Raw genomic sequence first — 16609 nt, forward strand, 5'->3', positions numbered from 1 at the left:
CTGGAAACACATTACTGTGTAGAGTTTTGTTTCTCTTCAGGTTTTTACTGGAGCCCTAATCTCTGCTAGTCTTGCAGATGTATTACAGGCCGTGGATGAATCCCTCTCCCCTCTTCAGCTCACATACCAGTGCATAGATAAACACTCGGGAGGGGAGTAGGAGTAAACATCGCTGTGAAGAGGGTGACAGATGGAGAATATCTACGACCAGTTAAACAGGCAGCACATAGAGATATGAGCATATGCTTTATGTCTTTGAATTATATATTTACGATGTACAACACTTAAACAAGGCTGGTTTTATTAACCTTTCTTCAGAATGTCGGGACAGTAATAATTTAGCTTCTCCATTAGGCAGGTTTTTGATTTGTTAAACATTTCAGATTTATTGTAATCGTGTCTTAAAGCTGCCATTTCCATGTGTCATGTCATTTATCTCTGCTAGCATGTTTTCTGATATTGGTGTCAAATTGGAAACTTGCAACAAGAAGGCATCAGCAATGAACAGCAACAAACAGGAATCATATTTCTAATAGCATTATTATTGTATTTTACAGGAACATTTATAAATACATCCTGAAAGAATCAATGCTAATGTGATATCTGCTCTAACATAATACTCCCTTCTGGTTGCATTGATCAAGATACAGTACACATGCAGTTCATCAACCTCAGAAACCTGTTGTTATTTTCATAAATATTCATCTTTAACAGTCTTTCCTTAGACATCCACTTCCTCTGAACCCTGCGTCCTTCGCCTCCATCTGTCTCTGAGTTTCTGGAGAAGCTTGTACGCCGGCTCTGTGTACTGCTTGTTAGCCAAGCCTAGCACCAGCGGGACCACTGCCATGCTTCCAATACCAGTGCATGACAGCACAATGTGAGTGGTAGAGCTCCATTTAGTGTCGCTGATTAAGAACGCTATGCATACGTGCATGTAAATGAGGTAGGGGACCCAGCATGCTAGGAACGTTAGCGACACGGCTACAACGCAGCGAGTGTAGCGCAAGTTCAACCTCTGCTCATGGTACGAGGCCTGATTGCCTCGCTCGACCGAACGATGGAGACGACATATGTCCTTCAGCTGGCCTCGGGTGATCCACAACACACGACCGGTCATGCAAGCGATGGTGAGAATGGCAGGTAAGACGAGTCCGTACACCTCCAAGTAGATGAAGGCGTTTGAAAATACTCGTCTGTAGGAGCAGCAGGCGGTTACATTTGCAGAGCAGTTGGAAAGCGGCGGTAACTTTCCACTTCCTGCGCAACAGCCGTTCCAATCCAGTCCTGTCCAGTTACTCCAGCCGAACGCGGGTAGAGATGCGTACAGAAGCGGTGGTGCCCAAACTACGAGCAACGCGACAGGGAAGCTGCGATGCATCCACAAGTTATTGTAATGCAAAGGGTTAACGATGCATATGTAGCGCTCATAGTGCACCATGACGAGGTTGAATAGGAACGCGAGAAAGAGGAAGTTTGGGAAAATGTGGGCGACCATGCAGGAGTTTAAACTCAACTGCCGGTTCACGCCCATCAACGGTATGAACGGTAACGCCAAGCCTGTGCAGAGGTCCGCCACCAGCAGGCTGAGGAAGAAGTAGTTTGGCGTGTTGTGGAGCTGGCGGTTGCAGGCGATGCCCAAGATGATGACGAGGTTGGCAAGGATGATGGAAGTGGACAGCGGTATGGTGATGGCGTAGATCAGCCGCTCCCCGGACACCAAAGCCAGGGAGTCGTTGCCTTCCATCACGTTTGAAATCTGCGGACTTCCTTCCATTTTGAGACCCGGTCCAATCCCATCAAGGTGCAGCTACCCTGTGAGGGAACAGAGGCGGTGTTAAAGCAGCCAAAAAGCTCAGTTTTCAAGTGACCTTTTTGTGAACTTCTGGTTTGTTTTTTTATTGCTCAACATGCATGAACAAACTTGCAGAGGAAATGAAGTCGAGATGAAAAATTAGATTCACAAGAAAAAGAAGCAGGATATGATGAGGAGTGTGTTATCATGAATACACTGCGGTGTTAAACTACGCAGAGAGATGACTAATGTCGAAGCAGGGACATACACTGAAGACATCACAGAAGATAAAGATGTTACTCTGCAGCCACGATGTTATGGAACCCTCTTTAAGTGAATGAAAGCTTCATTCAGTTAACCTGAGCAGGGAATAGAAAGAGAGAACCCGCTGATTGAAATAAAGAGGCCATGTTGCAGAGGAGGTTACGTGTTCACCCTCATGAGGGAAAAAGAATTGGACCAGACTTCCAATAACTCATGAGGCAGACGATGGAAAGACAGAGAGAGGAAACGTTTTAAGAGATGGACTCAAAGGAACGAATAGAGAGAGCATCAAGTATGGGTATATTTTTATATCAGTCTAGCTATATGGAGTGCTAAAAAAAAGGAAATGGGTAGCCGTCTTTGCTCAAGTTTTTGGATTGAAAATACGATCTTTGGAGAACCCAACAAGTTTCTCCCACAATAAATCCAAAGACAAAATCCATCCAGCTTTTTGTCCAATGAACCTGAGTGTTACTAAGAACCATGTTGGCCTACAAATATACATCATACAGATGAGGTACTTTAAACACTCTCTGATTTGATCACATTGGAGTTTGTCGATGCTTGCCAGCTTTTAGATTAACTAAATCACAAACACTTTTAAAGGCTGCAATCAATTTAACTGTCCTACCCAATATTTCATCTTATGTTCCAAGTTCAGGAAAAGTCACTTGGTAAGGAGAAGCTTTTGCTAGTTTTAGAACATCTCATTTTGAAATGACCTCTGATTTGTTCACACTCTTTGGTGTCTCAGCGTGAGAAAATAAGAAACTTACAACACAAGACAAGCATTGCAACACAACAACAACAACAACAACTACAACATCAGTGCACAGTTCTCCTTCCTGTCCTCCTTTGACCGCTGCAGCAGATCTAATCTCTTTGTAGCTGATAAGAGCACATGGTAATGGACGTGAGGCATGCTGTTGTTCAATAATTCATCAGAGGGGACTCTGGAGTTACACCTTCCTTTGTGTTTGTTAAATTTCAGAAAGTGATCCATGTGCTGGAGATACTTTAACGAGTCTGACTTTGTGACCAGAGGAAATGTTTACTTGTCTTACACTGAACTGTAATAAACCACGGTGATATTACACTTTTAATGTCTTAATGCCGTCTTAATGAGCTTTTTATGCACAGTTATTTCAAGTTGATTTCAGTGTAAGCTCTTTTGATAGATGTTTCGCCTGACTGTATGACAATTAAACATAACATTTCACAATAAAGTTGGTGTTACCAGTGTCCACATACATTACATACCATTTACTAGCAAGCAAGTTAAATAAAGGGAGTTTTATAGCATCAAAGTCCTGTTAGAGATCCAGGAGTTTAAAAAGGTCAATACACAGACAAATGCAGTTTGTCTTCATTTTAATGCCTCGTCATGTTGGATTTATGTTACTTTCATTTTCTTCCTGTTATGAGATAAATTAACTAAAATAAATGTATCCCCAGATAATCATGATCATCTACAAATTAAGATTTCTTTTTCATTTAAAATAATGACATTTACCTTGACATGAACAATCCAGTCTTGTATCCTTTGCCAAAGGAGATGAAACACAGCTTCTTATCACTCTCCTGGTAACTCCGAGCTTGCTCCCCTGCATGTCATACCCACAGGAAAAGAAATGCTACTTAAACCAAAGCTGTTTTTTTATCAGTCAGCCACAGGAACATTTCAAACCCCTCACCGGAAGCTACAGAAGAGACGGATCGAGCGGCCAAGTGTGAGGCTGCTCCGCTCAGATAGTTTAAAGGGGAAGTGCTCAGTGAAGGAGGAGGAGGAGGAGGACGAGTGTCTCTTTCCTGAGAGGTGGGTCATGCTGAGGATGAGGCAGCACAGTCCACTTTACCCTAACCTACTTACTCTTCCAGTTCCCCCCCCACCCCTTTTTTTTTTTTTTTCATATTTCTCACATCTTTGAGCTTGTCCAGGTTGTTTTCATTGTCTATGGTTGCAGAGCACATCCAGGAATGGAAGAGGACAGAAAGCTGTTATCGCTGCAGCCGGTGAGTGATAACATTCCAGAGTAACATCACCCGGCCGGCCTGGCATGTGCTTCATCTTTTCATCCTCCGTAAAGGCTCCCAGACATTTACAGACAGCTTCTGCAATATGTATAAAAGTCATTTAGGATTTAACCTCTGTTACAAAAGGATGGGGTGTGCTTCTGAAATCAGAAAAACAATCAACTGTTTTTCCTAGAAGGATTTTATAAGTGTTTAAGAAATGGTCTTAAGATGTGTTTTTGGGGAATGACCTGCCTCTGTACATGGGGTGTACGCACTAATTGTTATGCTACTGGTGCCACCGGGTTAACCTTTTCTGTAAATTTAGAGTTTCCACATTTCCATTTATACATTTTGGGCCCCTAAATTTAAATTATGGGATTTAATTTCAGTTTATCTTAATCATCCACCGTACCTGACTCACATACAATACTCAAAGTAAGCTGAAAAACAGTCATGCTTAGATGTATTGGCCATTTTCTCTGCCCCATGAGTAACCTAAACATATACATCCAACAGTTTGTATGTCTCCCTTCAAAACAGCTGTCACACACGCCTCGTGTTTAAACACAGCGTTGGATGGAAGGCCGGTGGCGAGCTGCTTTGTTAGCCAAACACGGAAGCCTCCCTTCAGCGATAGTCATGAGCAGAACCTGGTCGAGTTCCAGTCAGATAATGGATTCAAACAGAGACATTACGCAGGGAGGACGAGCAGGACATGAAACAACAACATCTGCACGTTACAAAGCAGGAGACGTTGAACGCTTGGTCCTAGACAACAGTCCATCACTAATCTGGGTTATTTTATACACAGAGGAAAGACTTAATGTGACAGGATTAAATGAAGGGACACACAGAAAGGAGGTCAAAACATTTTAGTCAAGTTAGGGGCACTAAAGAAGAACCCGAGCAGGTCTATCCAAAGTTGCCAACTCATGACTCTTAGCCTTCTTTAAGTGCTGACATCAAAACTGAAACTTCAACTTCTTGTTGCATTTCCTTTTCACCAACTTTTCAACTGTGTCCGTTTCTGCTACTTGAACGTAAACCTCAACTGTTTGTAACCACACTTTTTACATTTTATTGTCCTGACCTCTTTGCAAGATGTACAGACTGACTTTTAATTTCCAGTTTTTGAGACACAGATGTATTTTTAATGGCTTTGTCCTTTGCCTCCTCTTCCTCCAGACATGTTTACCTTGGCACCAGCAGCTGCCTTTCTCCACTTAAACGATTTGTTCAGCATGCTTTATCAGCAAATCAGCCGTCTGAGAATAAAGCCGCAGTTTAATGGATCAGGTTCCATCCCTGTCCGGGTTTAAGGTGATAATCCCTCAGGCCACTCACTGACCTTTGAGGCCAAACACACCGCCGTGCTCCAGCTGCATGCAAAGATTTGTTTTCATCTGCACCAGACTGAACAATGTTTTTACAATGCCTGCAAGAAGTGCACAAACATGCTTGTACATGCATGTGTTTTACTGCCTTCCTGTTTGTGAGTTAACACACGTGTGAGTGCATGAGCTGAGAAGCCAGGTACACAGAGGAAGCACTTGTGCACAGGATACCGACGGCTGTTTCTGCTTCTTGTTGCTCCCTCGTAAGAGTCACGAAGGGCAGGAGACAAAAATAGATTTTTAGGAACAGAAAAACTTTTAAAACGTCTTTCAGGGGAAGAGCAGAAATCACGTTTTCAGAAGCGATGCATTCGTCTGATTTCCCTTCAGTTAAACCACTTTGACCCAGCCTGCTTTTTTTTTTTTTTTTTTTATCAAGGTGAGGGTAACGCCCTGCTGGTTGTCATGTCCACTAATACACAACATTACCCATCATGCAGTGCAACATATACATTAAAGTGAGTCAATGTGACAACCAGGAGGCGTTTAAGTGCAGCTGATTGATGTTAGCAGACACTTAGTCACACATGTAGGCTAATATGAGCGGAAGCCTGGCCTCTATTAAAGTATTGACACAGAAACAAACTACAAAGCGGCTGCTGAGCTAATGCACCTCCTGATTGTAGGGCACGAGTACAGGTTGTGAAATGCTGCTGTTGCTCTACTTTTTGCAGTAGTCCGAGCTGATTGGTTTGTGACGTTTCATCGTGCAAACTGGAAACTTTTTATTCTATGAAATTTAAAGGAGCATTCCGCTTTTTTTCCACAAATGATTTCATGATGACTGTGAATCGCTCATTTGAAGTTTTCCAGCAAGTTCTTGTGCAGTCGTCATGAGGGAAAGAGAGGACAGGACATATCGGATGATGTTTTTCTGACATGATCAATATAAAAAAAAAATCTCAAACTTCCTTTTGTTTAAAAAAAAAGTCAGCATCCAACAGAAACAGATTTTTTGTCATAGCTGAGAGAAGACTACAAGAGTATAAATGTTGTATGCATCTGTACTCCCTCGCATGAACAGTTTTCTACCTTTAATCACATCTTGATTGTAGATTTTTGGGAAGCCCTCTTGAGACTGATTCATCTCCTCTCTTTGCTTTTATCTGATGAAACAGAGCTGAGTTACTCCTCAATCAGAGATAGTCTAAATAAGAGAGAGGCCCACGCTGATTTCACATTCGATTGTCTCCTTTTCTCATGTGACTATGACCCCACAGAGTGTCCACTTTGGTCCTGGAGGTTGAGATCCAGCTTATCTAAACTCAGACTGAAATAGATGGGGAGTATAAACAGAGATTTCTCTCATGCAGATGAGGTTGACGAGCAAGTTACACAACACATCACTTTCCATGGCCCATCAAGAAGAAGGCATTTTATTTATTATTTTGTATTTACACTTTAGGGTACATCAGAAGGAACATTTTGGCGAGGACATTTTTCTGACTGAGAGCTGGAAGACCACACACACACACCAGACAACCAAAATAGGGAAACTAGGACTTTGAGAAACTTAAAAGACATAAAACTCAAATTAAGGAGATCAAATTACAACCAAGACCAAAGAAAAATCCTGTTTTCTGTCTTCTGTTTTACCTCAAACATTTCTGGCAAAGGATTAAAACGGGTCGTCCAAGGAGAAGAACGCGTTTATTTATCTCTCTTTGAATTTCTCTATTTCTGTTTAGTCTCTGTTTAGTCTCTCACTTAGAGGTAAGTCATGATGAAGACGAGCTTCTTCTTAACAATAGAAATCTATCAAGATCTGCTCTTGTACTTGACTCAGCTTAAACATCTGCTAAGAGGCCCCCGCTGAGGTCATCGTTCGAGATGCGACACACAGTCAGAGATGGTGGCACGTCATGACTTTTTTTTTGTTTGTTTAAATCCTGAGGAGAGGGGGAGCATGTTCTCCACGATAAGAGAAGAAAGAGTCTGATTAGAAAAGTCCTGAAATGTTTCCTCTCCTCTTCTTCCTCTTTTTCTTGTTTCTTCCCGCTCTCTTTATCGATCCGGTCTTTGGATGCAGAAAACTTTGGCTTGGTGGTCTCCTGAAGCGGTCACTGCGACTGTCCCTTCCCTGAAGGAGACAGAGACAGTCAGACATCCGAGGGCGACATCAACTTCTTTTAAATTAACCGCAAAGCAGACAGCTACACACAAATACGCTTTCTCAGTGCATCACCTGTTGATGCTGAAGTCGAGGACCTCCGCCGCGTGGCCGCGGAACTCTGACACTATGCCGCCGGAGCGAGCGTCCCATAAGCGCAGCACTCCGTCTAAGCAGCAGGTGGACACCACAGAAGAAGAATCCTCCCACTGCAGGTGGACGATGCCAGCCTGCAGGGACACACAGACATCTTTATTAGGGTTTGTGACCGATCTCTCTCATTAAGTGGTTCTAGCTTTAAAGTGCTGCTGTTTAAAATACAAACATGAGCTCCTTATATGGGCGTTCTGTCACAGGTGGTACGATATATATACAGTCTCATGTTACCTCATGATGGCATCTGTGCCTCAGGACCTGTGTGGAGAGGTCGAATATGGCCAGAGTCCCGTCCAGGTACGCTAAGGCGATGAGGGGCAGACTGCAGAGAAGACAGAAGACGGAGACATTTTTAAAGCACTCGTGTGATTCTACACATTTCAGACACACATTACTCTTCAGCAGTGTGATGCTTTTACTTGTTTGATTTAAAAGATTCAAAATCAACACATAATGGCTGCTGGAACGACACCTTAAGGACACGTAGAGCTCGGTTTGATCTCCTCTTCATTCAGGCTTTTCAATGTGAAGTCTTACATTAAACATGCAGCTGTTGACTTCCACTAAAGTGCAGACACAATGCTGCCGAACTCACATGTTGCAGAAGCCGACAGATTCCACAGAGTTGGACTCCTCGCCCTCATTCGATGCTTTGGCTTTCCCGACTTCCAGAGAGAACCATCCGACCACCTTTTCAAACAAAAAACAAACAAACAAACAAACAGAGGTGAGAAGCTGATAAAAAAAAAATAAAGAAAAGTCACATGATGATGCTGCTGCTTCCACGTCTGTTTTCTTTCTTCTTCATCCGTCATGCCGTTCTGACACACACCTTGCCTGTGACCGTGCTGATGAGCTTTGCAGTCCCGTCCACTGAACCCGTCAGAACCAGAGAGCCGTCTTTGTTGCAGGCCAAGCAGGTCAGCGCCCCCTTGTGTCCATCCTGACCTGTAGCGTTAGGCAAAACCCCACAGAAATGTCGAGTTTTAAATCTGAAAGTGTGTCTTCTCGGGCATTTTGCATGAAAACAGAGATGTAAAAAAACTTTGCACGTCATGCATCTGCCTTTAATGACTTCTCAGAAGAACCCGAGACTCTTATGTCATTGGTTTACGTTGCGTTTTATTTGCACTTCTCTTGTCTAATTTATCAACCGTATTAGATGAGTGTCTGATGGTTTTATAGTCTCACTTAAAGAGCTTTTATACACAGTGGTTACTGTTTCTATTAAACGTTGTTACCGTGTTGGAGGAAACGATAAAAGTCATGTGATGTCAAATCTTAAATCAGCCCGTTTAAGAGTCTTCATGAAACTGAACCCAGAGTGAACAAAACTCTCATGTGAGTGGATTTCATCTCGTGTGTCCACATAACAAGACTGCTTTGGATTGCACTTCTTTTAAACTAAAAGGATTTGAGAAATGCATTCTGGGGGAGACTCACCTTTAACCACGTGGACGGCGTTTCCCGCCTTCAAGTCCCAAAAGCGTACTGTACCATCTTCATATCCGACCACCGCCCGCTTACCTGGGGGAAAAAAAAAGTAGTATTTTAGTTAAATAAGTGAATATTTCACAGCACTGACTTTGTGTTTCCTTCTGTTTGTGTGCGAACATGTTTTGAGTTTAGGGGAATTCAAAAAAAAGAGAATGGGAAGAGTTTTCTGTCTCAGGGGATGATTTGCGTCTCTCACCATCGGGGAGGACTTTTCCACTGGTGGCCTGGCACGCAGAGCTCTGGAAGGTTTTGCAGTCTCCCGACGGGATCTTCCACATCCAAACGTTGCCGTCGTCTGTTCCCGCCAGCAGCACGGGAGCGCAGGGATGCCACTCCAACCACTGAGGAGGAAGCGGGGCAGACGACCGCACGTTAACAGCTACTTTACACACAAACGCACAGATTGTTTCCCCCCCTGTAGTTTTCCACTTTTAAGAGCCAATAAGAAAAAGGTATAATTATCCATGAGTTGTTGCCTCGCTATAGAGCCACTTAGCACTTGAGGTTGAGGAAGGGGAGAACGTCAAACAATTCTCAGCCTGCAGTCATCCTCATAAATTCATTTTGTCCAAATAAAATACTTCACACGAGTGCTCACAGATGCACAAACTAAACAAACACACTCATGATGATGCAGCATTTGTGGATTCTGGAGCTTAAACACACACACACAGAGACACACACACACACGCACACGCACGCACACACACACTCACCTCCAGATCACCGACTTCAAAGGACCAGATCTCCTCTTTGGTTTCCACTTTCCAAGCTTTGACCAGGCCGCTCATGTCGCCTGTGGCCACCAGGGACGAGTCGTGGCTGAACACGGCGCACGTCACCGAGTCTTTGTGACCTGCAGGAGGGAGAAGACGATGAGATTAATCAATGTTTCTGAGTCTCACCTGCAACCCTCAGTCTCACCTGTAACCCTCAGTCTCACCTGTAACCCTCAGTCTCACCTGTAACCCTCAGTCTCACCTTTAACCCTCAGTCTCACCTTTAACCCTCAGTCTCACCTGTAGCCCTCAGTCTCACCTTTAACCCTCAGTCTCACCTTTAACCCTCAGTCTCACCTGTAACCCTCAGTCTCACCTTTAACCCTCAGTCTCACCTTTAACCCTCAGTCTCACCTTTAACCCTCAGTCTCACCTGTAACCCTCAGTCTCACCTTTAACCCTCAGTCTCACCTGCAGCGCTCAGTCTCACCTTTAACCCTCAGTCTCACCTTTAACCCTCAGTCTCACCTTTAACCCTCAGTCTCACCTGCAGCCCTCAGTCTCACCTGTAACCCTCAGTCTCACCTTTAACCCTCAGTCTCACCTTTAACCCTCAGTCTCACCTTTAACCCTCAGTCTCACCTGTAACGCTCAGTCTCACCTTTAACCCTCAGTCTCACCTTTAACCCTCAGTCTCACCTTTAACCTTCAGTCTCACCTGTAACCCTCAGTCTCACCTGTAGCCCTCAGTCTCACCTGCAGCCCTCAGTCTTACCTGTAGCCCTCAGTCTAACCTGCAGCCCTCAGTCTCACCTGCAGCCCTCAGTCTCACCTGTAACCCTCAGTCTCACCTTTAACCCTCAGTCTTACCTGTAGCCCTCAGTCTCACCTGCAGCCCTCAGTCTCACCTTTAACCCTCAGTCTCACCTGCAGCCCTCAGTCTCACCTGTAGCCCTCAGTCTCACCTTTAACCCTCAGTCTTACCTGTAGCCCTCAGTCTCACCTTTAACCCTCAGTCTCACCTGTAACCCTCAGTCTCACCTTTAACCCTCAGTCTCACCTGTAGCCCTCAGTCTCACCTGTAGCCCTCAGTCTCACCTTTAACCCTCAGTCTTACCTGTAGCCCTCAGTCTCACCTGTGCACTCCAACAGAACTTCTCCATCGTTCAGCCTCCACACATACGCCTTGTCGTCCTCTCCTCCGGTCACAGCCAAGCTGTTTGTCGCTGGATCCAGACTCACACAGAACACTGAGCCTGAGCAGAGAAAAGGAACTTAAAAAGGTGATCAGACTTCATTCACCTGACAACAGTAAGATCAGTTAGATTCTACCTGAATGTTTGGAGAAGGTGAGCTCGCTGTCATCTTGCTCATCCTCCATCTCGTCCTCGGTCTCCCATCCTTCATCATCTGTGTTTCCAGCGTCCTCAAAGTCAACGTCCTCCAAATCATCAGCCAAATCATCTGATCGAGACAAGAGAATCACACAGTCATGACACGGAAAGCTGCACACCTGTCACGTCGTCAACGGGGTTTCCCACCCACCTGGACCAGGCTCGGACTCGTCTAGATCGATGACTTCAACAATCTCCTCATCTCCGTAGAGCTCTATCGAGTTCCCATCCGTGTTGTCCATGCTGTTAGCAGGAGAGCTAATAAAACAAGTTAAAAGTAACACTTTATACAGTCTACGTCACTATCGTCACCTCGCAGAGTGGCGTCAGGATTATAAATCACACTTTCGCCCACAAAACCCGCATTAAGTGCAATGTTGACGCAGATTAAAAGCAGGTCAAACTAATTGCCTTCCCCATGTTTTTTCCTCACATGCAGCAGTGGCTGGAGAGACAGGCGCATGATGATGACGCGTCGAAGCTGCACCTCCAGTGCTTTACTCTAACGGTACCACAAGGGGGCGGTGTTGTAGCATAAATGCGGCATTTGTAGTTTAACTGTGGTTGAAATTAGATCACTCACTACTATGCGTATTTGTCACACTTTGGTGTCAGGAACTCATTTAAAATGACAGAATATTATTATAATATATACATATTTTAAAGAAATCATGGTTTTTAATCATATATCTGAAGTCTTTTCAAACAAAATATGCAAAGATAGACGGCAAATTTTCAATTTATTCTACAATTCTACAATTCACTCAGCAGACGCTTTTATCCAAAGCAACGTACATCCATCTTATAAGTCGTCGTTATCAAACAAAAACCATCGTCATTACCATCATCATCATCAATAATATGGAGACCATCATCATTAAGTTAGTAGGTATTCATGAAAGAGCTGGGTCTTTAGCTTTTTCTTAAAGGTGCAGAGGGACTCTGCAGATCGAATGGAGTTTGGAAGTTCATTCCACCACCGGGGGGCGACAGAGGAGAAGAGTCTAGTCAGAGACTTAGGAGCCTGTTGTGAAGGTTGGATCAGATGCCTTTCATTGGCAGAGCGTAGTGGGGGGGAGGGAGTGTAGACCTGGATGAGAGAGTTAAAGTAAGGAGGAGACGTTTTTGTCGCTGTTTTGTAAGCGAGCAGCAGAGTTTTAAATTATTTATTTCATGTTAATCATTTATGTCAATTTATAAAATCTTGAAGTGTTATTGGGCAGATATATAAATCACATAAAACCCTGCTATCACCAGGTATCTTACACTTGATGATGACAGGTGACAAACCTGTATTTTGAAGATCACATGAATGGATGTATTGAGGCAGCAAACTCTCATTAGAAGCTGAGCAGTACCTCATCTTAAAAGCTCTCTTTTTTCCCCTTAATCTCTCCATTAAAAGTTCCCCAGCCAGAGATATTTTATGAACACTTAACGCAGTTTGTCTACTTCAGGTTTTCTGGGTTTTATGTCTCCTGCTGTACACGGCTGGCACGGCTAAGGGGGTCTGCATGCCCAAAGAAGTTTTACTGGCCCTCCGTTTCAAGCCTGCCCTGGAAAAACACAACCACCTCATGATGTGGTGAGATGTGGAAACATCAGGGTGAATGTTGTTTAGGCATTTTGAATCTGCAGCGAGAGAAAGATTTATAAACTCTCTTTTTGGTGAGCAGGAATGTTGATGAGGAAAGTTAGATTATATTCATGATGACGATGGTTATTGCAACAATATTATTCTGGCTACCAAAACCCATCAGTCAGCTCCTGCACATGTAACTTTAAAGCTTCTAACTTTGTCAGATTTATTTGGGAGTATTAATCAAACTTTTGGAAAAAAAAATCTGCAGTTGGTGGCCTATTTATTTGAAGGATGATGCAGATGCTGATATTTTTCTTTATGATTAAATTAACCCATTTTCAAACCAAAACATGACACTGTTTTTCCACAAAAACAGCTTTTGAAACTGCAGTCAGACTATCATGAGACTATCACTCTGTCTCCATTAATACACAGACTTAGGGGATTCTTTTAGGCTTAGCAGCTCCTTACGGGGTTGTAGTTCATAAATACAATTTAGAAAACGTCCATTAATGAACTGGAAACAAATAAATCCTCCAGTTTATCAAGCTTTAATAAATGATGTAATGAAGCATTTGCAGTTAAAAAGTAAAATGTATCCTGAGAGGAAGGATAAATATGTTTTACTCAATATGGCAGCCATTTATAGAGTACTATAACAAAAACAACCCCAGGAAAAAATAATAATTTCGTAAAATCCAGAGCACTAGATATCCTCCAAGTTGTATTATTATTACTAATAAGTTTTTTTGTTGTTTTTTTGTGTTGGTTTGAGTTATGAATAAACATGTCTCAGATTGTTTTTTATTTTTTATCTGTATTTGAAAAAAGAAAATACCCCAATAAAGAGAAGTAAAAAAAAAAAAAGAAAAAAAAAGTTTCGAAAAGTTCAAAAAAATCTGAAAAAAAAAAAACTTCCATTAACAACATTACAGATGAATGAATAACTCATGGCAAAGGGGAGTACACACGTTTAATCCTAGCCAGGAGCTTGAGCTGTATCTACTGTGGTCATGAGTAACCGAAAATACAATCCATGCATCAGAGATCAAGAGCTGGTTTGACCTCAGAAGAGATGTGATTCAGTCTTCTGAACAACCAGGAGATCCAATAAAACATCAATCATGAGCTTAAAAGCAGCTACATCACCTCTTTTAAATATCTTGTTTTTCTTTTTCTGTCTTATGACGATACTTTGTCACATGTTATTCACAGAGAGTTTGGATAAGGAGATTTCTGTTGACGAATTGAAAGCCAAAAATAACTTTGAGGCTTCTGAATTGAATATTTCCATTATATAGTATAAGATTATACATCAATATGGCGCCTTGCATTAAAAAGTAGGCCCACATAAGTTGTTAGCAGCTCTCTTCTTAATATCTTACCGATCAACTTTAAAGATGGAAGAATTAAAGAATATTTCTGCCCAATAACAGAAAAAGTTCACAAAACAGAAGAAGACGTCCAAAAAGTCGAGTTAGCGCCCAAAGCGACGTGGCTACCTCACAAGAAACATCTCAACATCTGCTCCGTGTATTGATAAAAAATTCTCACAGACATTCACACTGGCCAAAAACTGAATTTTAATCCATTTATCTTTACTCTTCATAAATTATTTAGGCGTCACTGCTGCCATGAAGTGAGAAATTAGGATGAAAGTGTTAGCTTCAGTCTTGTGTTGCGCTAGTTAGCGAATTTTAGCATGCAGCATTTTGTCATTGAGTGCTTATAGATGGAGTTGTGTGTGGCATTAAGTAAATTGGTAGTACCAAGTAGCAAGATGGTCAACAAAATACACTGTTTAGAATGAAAATTGTATTATTAATACTGTGAGCATGTTACAATAATGATATTAGCATTTAGCTTGAATTTGACTAACAAGAGCCTTAAATGGTTTTATTTCTGAACTTTTTCCCAGATTGAACTTCAGTTGAATTCAAATCAAATTCCTGCAGCGGTCTAAATGTGTCTGCAGGGTCAGGATGTCACATTAACATCAATGTAGCAGAAGGCGCTTGTGGACGTTTTCTTTCACTGACTGCTTTTCCAGTTCGGTTTTGCCTTTGTCTTTTTGACTATTTTTACCCAGACGTGCTGGAAGTGCACTTTGGGTGGGCTTCTCTCTTCCGTCATCAGGACAGCAGAGACCAGGAGCGAGCCGTCATAACAACATTTCCCGGTTTATCACTTGCTGGTTTATGTCTGAAAAGCAGGACACTCTGGGGTGCTGTTACTTTATAGGCACACACACACACACACATGGAAACACACTCTAGTTGAGCACCTTTAAACACACACACACCAGCAGTATCATTAATAAGGCCTGGGAGCTGTTGCTGTGTGAGAGGTAATTACTCCATGCAGCTCGGTGAGGCTTTGATGGAAAGTTTTAGACCAACTGGCTCGACTGTAAGAAGACTTGACTCTACTTCTTTTTAACAAGAACTCTTTATGTTTGCTCTCTTTTCTCTCTTAAACGCTCCACTTTCAAGGCATCCAGGAAACATTCTGTGTCTCTTTTTTAAATATAAGCAACATGACATCCAAGAATAAAGGCTTTATTTGCATAAAAGCATTGATGAATGTTGAAAATTGTTGTTGTGGAGCCACATCACATGCCGTCAAATTGACTTTGAGATGTTCAGAAGCTGTTTTCCTTCTTGCTGGCGCAGCAGAGCTTTTTTAAATGACGCTGAGGTCTGCCCGCTTTGTCTACACGCTGCGTCTGACTCATGTGGGCCCGCGTTGGGTGAGATGACGGCTTCCCTTCTCCAACCACTAACAGCCAGTTGTGTGTTCACTGCAAGAGGCCTGGTCCACAGCCCGCGTGTGATGTGTCTGCTGTGGTAGCAGAGCGGTAGTTTGTGCAGGCCGTACACACTCGCCTTGTTGACTCTCTAGCCTGATTGCATCTCTGCTCCCTTTTCAGCTGCTGGCCAAAACCATGGAGTATTTTTGGAACATCATTACTCAGAATCTGTGTTTTAAGCAGAAGCCATGTAAGGTAGAGATACTTCTGAAGGGATCATGGGAACTATAGCCACCAATCCTGGTAACTGAGATGGAAAGAAGTGCTTCATGCAAAAATAGTTAAACCAACATAATCAGCAATTTGGCAATCTGAGTGTGATGTTCGCTGAATTGCAAATGTGCTGCTGTGGGCTATATAAACCAATCTAATCCCTGTTTGGACATCACTGCTCTGTGCAAATACACTCACACAGACACACACATTTGAGGGTTTAATGCAAGGCTGCATCGGCCAAACCCACAGACAAAAAGGTACAGATGTTCATGATCAAATTAGTTTCCTTTGCAGAATTACTTTACCACAGCTTCATATGCTCTGTAGCTTTTAGCCACTTTGGTTACGACTCAAATATTTAAAAATGGACTGTACGGATGGACGTCAAATTAAACCATTACTTTTCCTCTCGCACCACTCTGAGGTTTCAATTTGTTAGACAAAATTCAATACATTTATATTAGCGAAGTACCTTGTTATTAGCATTTAGCTAAAAGAAATGTTGTGATCTACTATAACCGCAACAACTAATGAAATCAATTTCATGATTATCCTATAAGCTACATTTGTTAGCATGCTAACACACTAAAGTAAATGTTAAGCATTGCTAGATAACAGCACATTAGCATGCTATTAGCATTTAACTTGTGGCAAAGT

At 42.6% G+C, this 16609-nt stretch overlaps 2 protein-coding genes across 2 annotated transcripts; both read right to left on the bottom strand.

The window, feature by feature from the left end:
• Window positions 1–521: 521 nt before the first annotated feature.
• gpbar1 (G protein-coupled bile acid receptor 1) lies at window positions 522–3825 on the bottom strand. The gene is made up of 2 exons (XM_020654282.3): window positions 3573–3825; window positions 522–1815 (listed from the first exon to the last, which is right to left on the bottom strand). The coding sequence occupies exon 2, from the start codon at window positions 1775–1777 to the stop codon at window positions 722–724; it is 1056 nt and encodes a 351-aa protein (XP_020509938.1). The 5' UTR covers window positions 1778–1815; window positions 3573–3825; the 3' UTR covers window positions 522–721.
• A 2991-nt stretch (window positions 3826–6816) lies between these two features.
• On the bottom strand, window positions 6817–11805 carry aamp (angio-associated, migratory cell protein). Its single transcript, XM_065952207.1, has 11 exons — window positions 11497–11805; window positions 11284–11415; window positions 11088–11207; window positions 9949–10088; window positions 9429–9573; window positions 9179–9262; window positions 8568–8683; window positions 8331–8425; window positions 7967–8057; window positions 7655–7809; window positions 6817–7549 (listed from the first exon to the last, which is right to left on the bottom strand). The coding sequence occupies exons 1-11, from the start codon at window positions 11585–11587 to the stop codon at window positions 7474–7476; spliced, it is 1245 nt and encodes a 414-aa protein (XP_065808279.1). The 5' UTR covers window positions 11588–11805; the 3' UTR covers window positions 6817–7473.
• Between the last annotated feature and the right edge of the window lie 4804 nt (window positions 11806–16609).

This window comes from Labrus bergylta, chromosome 24 (assembly GCF_963930695.1).
Source record: "Labrus bergylta chromosome 24, fLabBer1.1, whole genome shotgun sequence".
In the NCBI taxonomy this organism is placed as follows: Eukaryota; Metazoa; Chordata; class Actinopteri; order Labriformes; family Labridae; genus Labrus; species Labrus bergylta.

What these genes read in the sequence shown, in the direction of transcription:
- aamp (XM_065952207.1), bottom strand. Translation starts at nt 11,587, where the DNA reads ATGGACAACACGGATGGGAACTCGATAGAGCTCTACGGAGATGAGGAG. An exon ending in CGAGTCCGAGCCTGGTCCAG is followed by an intron (nt 11,416 to 11,496) that starts GTGGGTGGGAAA and finishes TGTCTCGATCAG; the next exon opens with ATGATTTGGCTGATGATTTG. An exon ending in GGCACAGATGCCATCATGAG is followed by an intron (nt 7,810 to 7,966) that starts GTAACATGAGAC and finishes GTGTCCCTGCAG; the next exon opens with GCTGGCATCGTCCACCTGCA.
- gpbar1 (XM_020654282.3), bottom strand. Translation starts at nt 1,777, where the DNA reads ATGGAAGGAAGTCCGCAGATTTCAAACGTGATGGAAGGCAACGACTCC.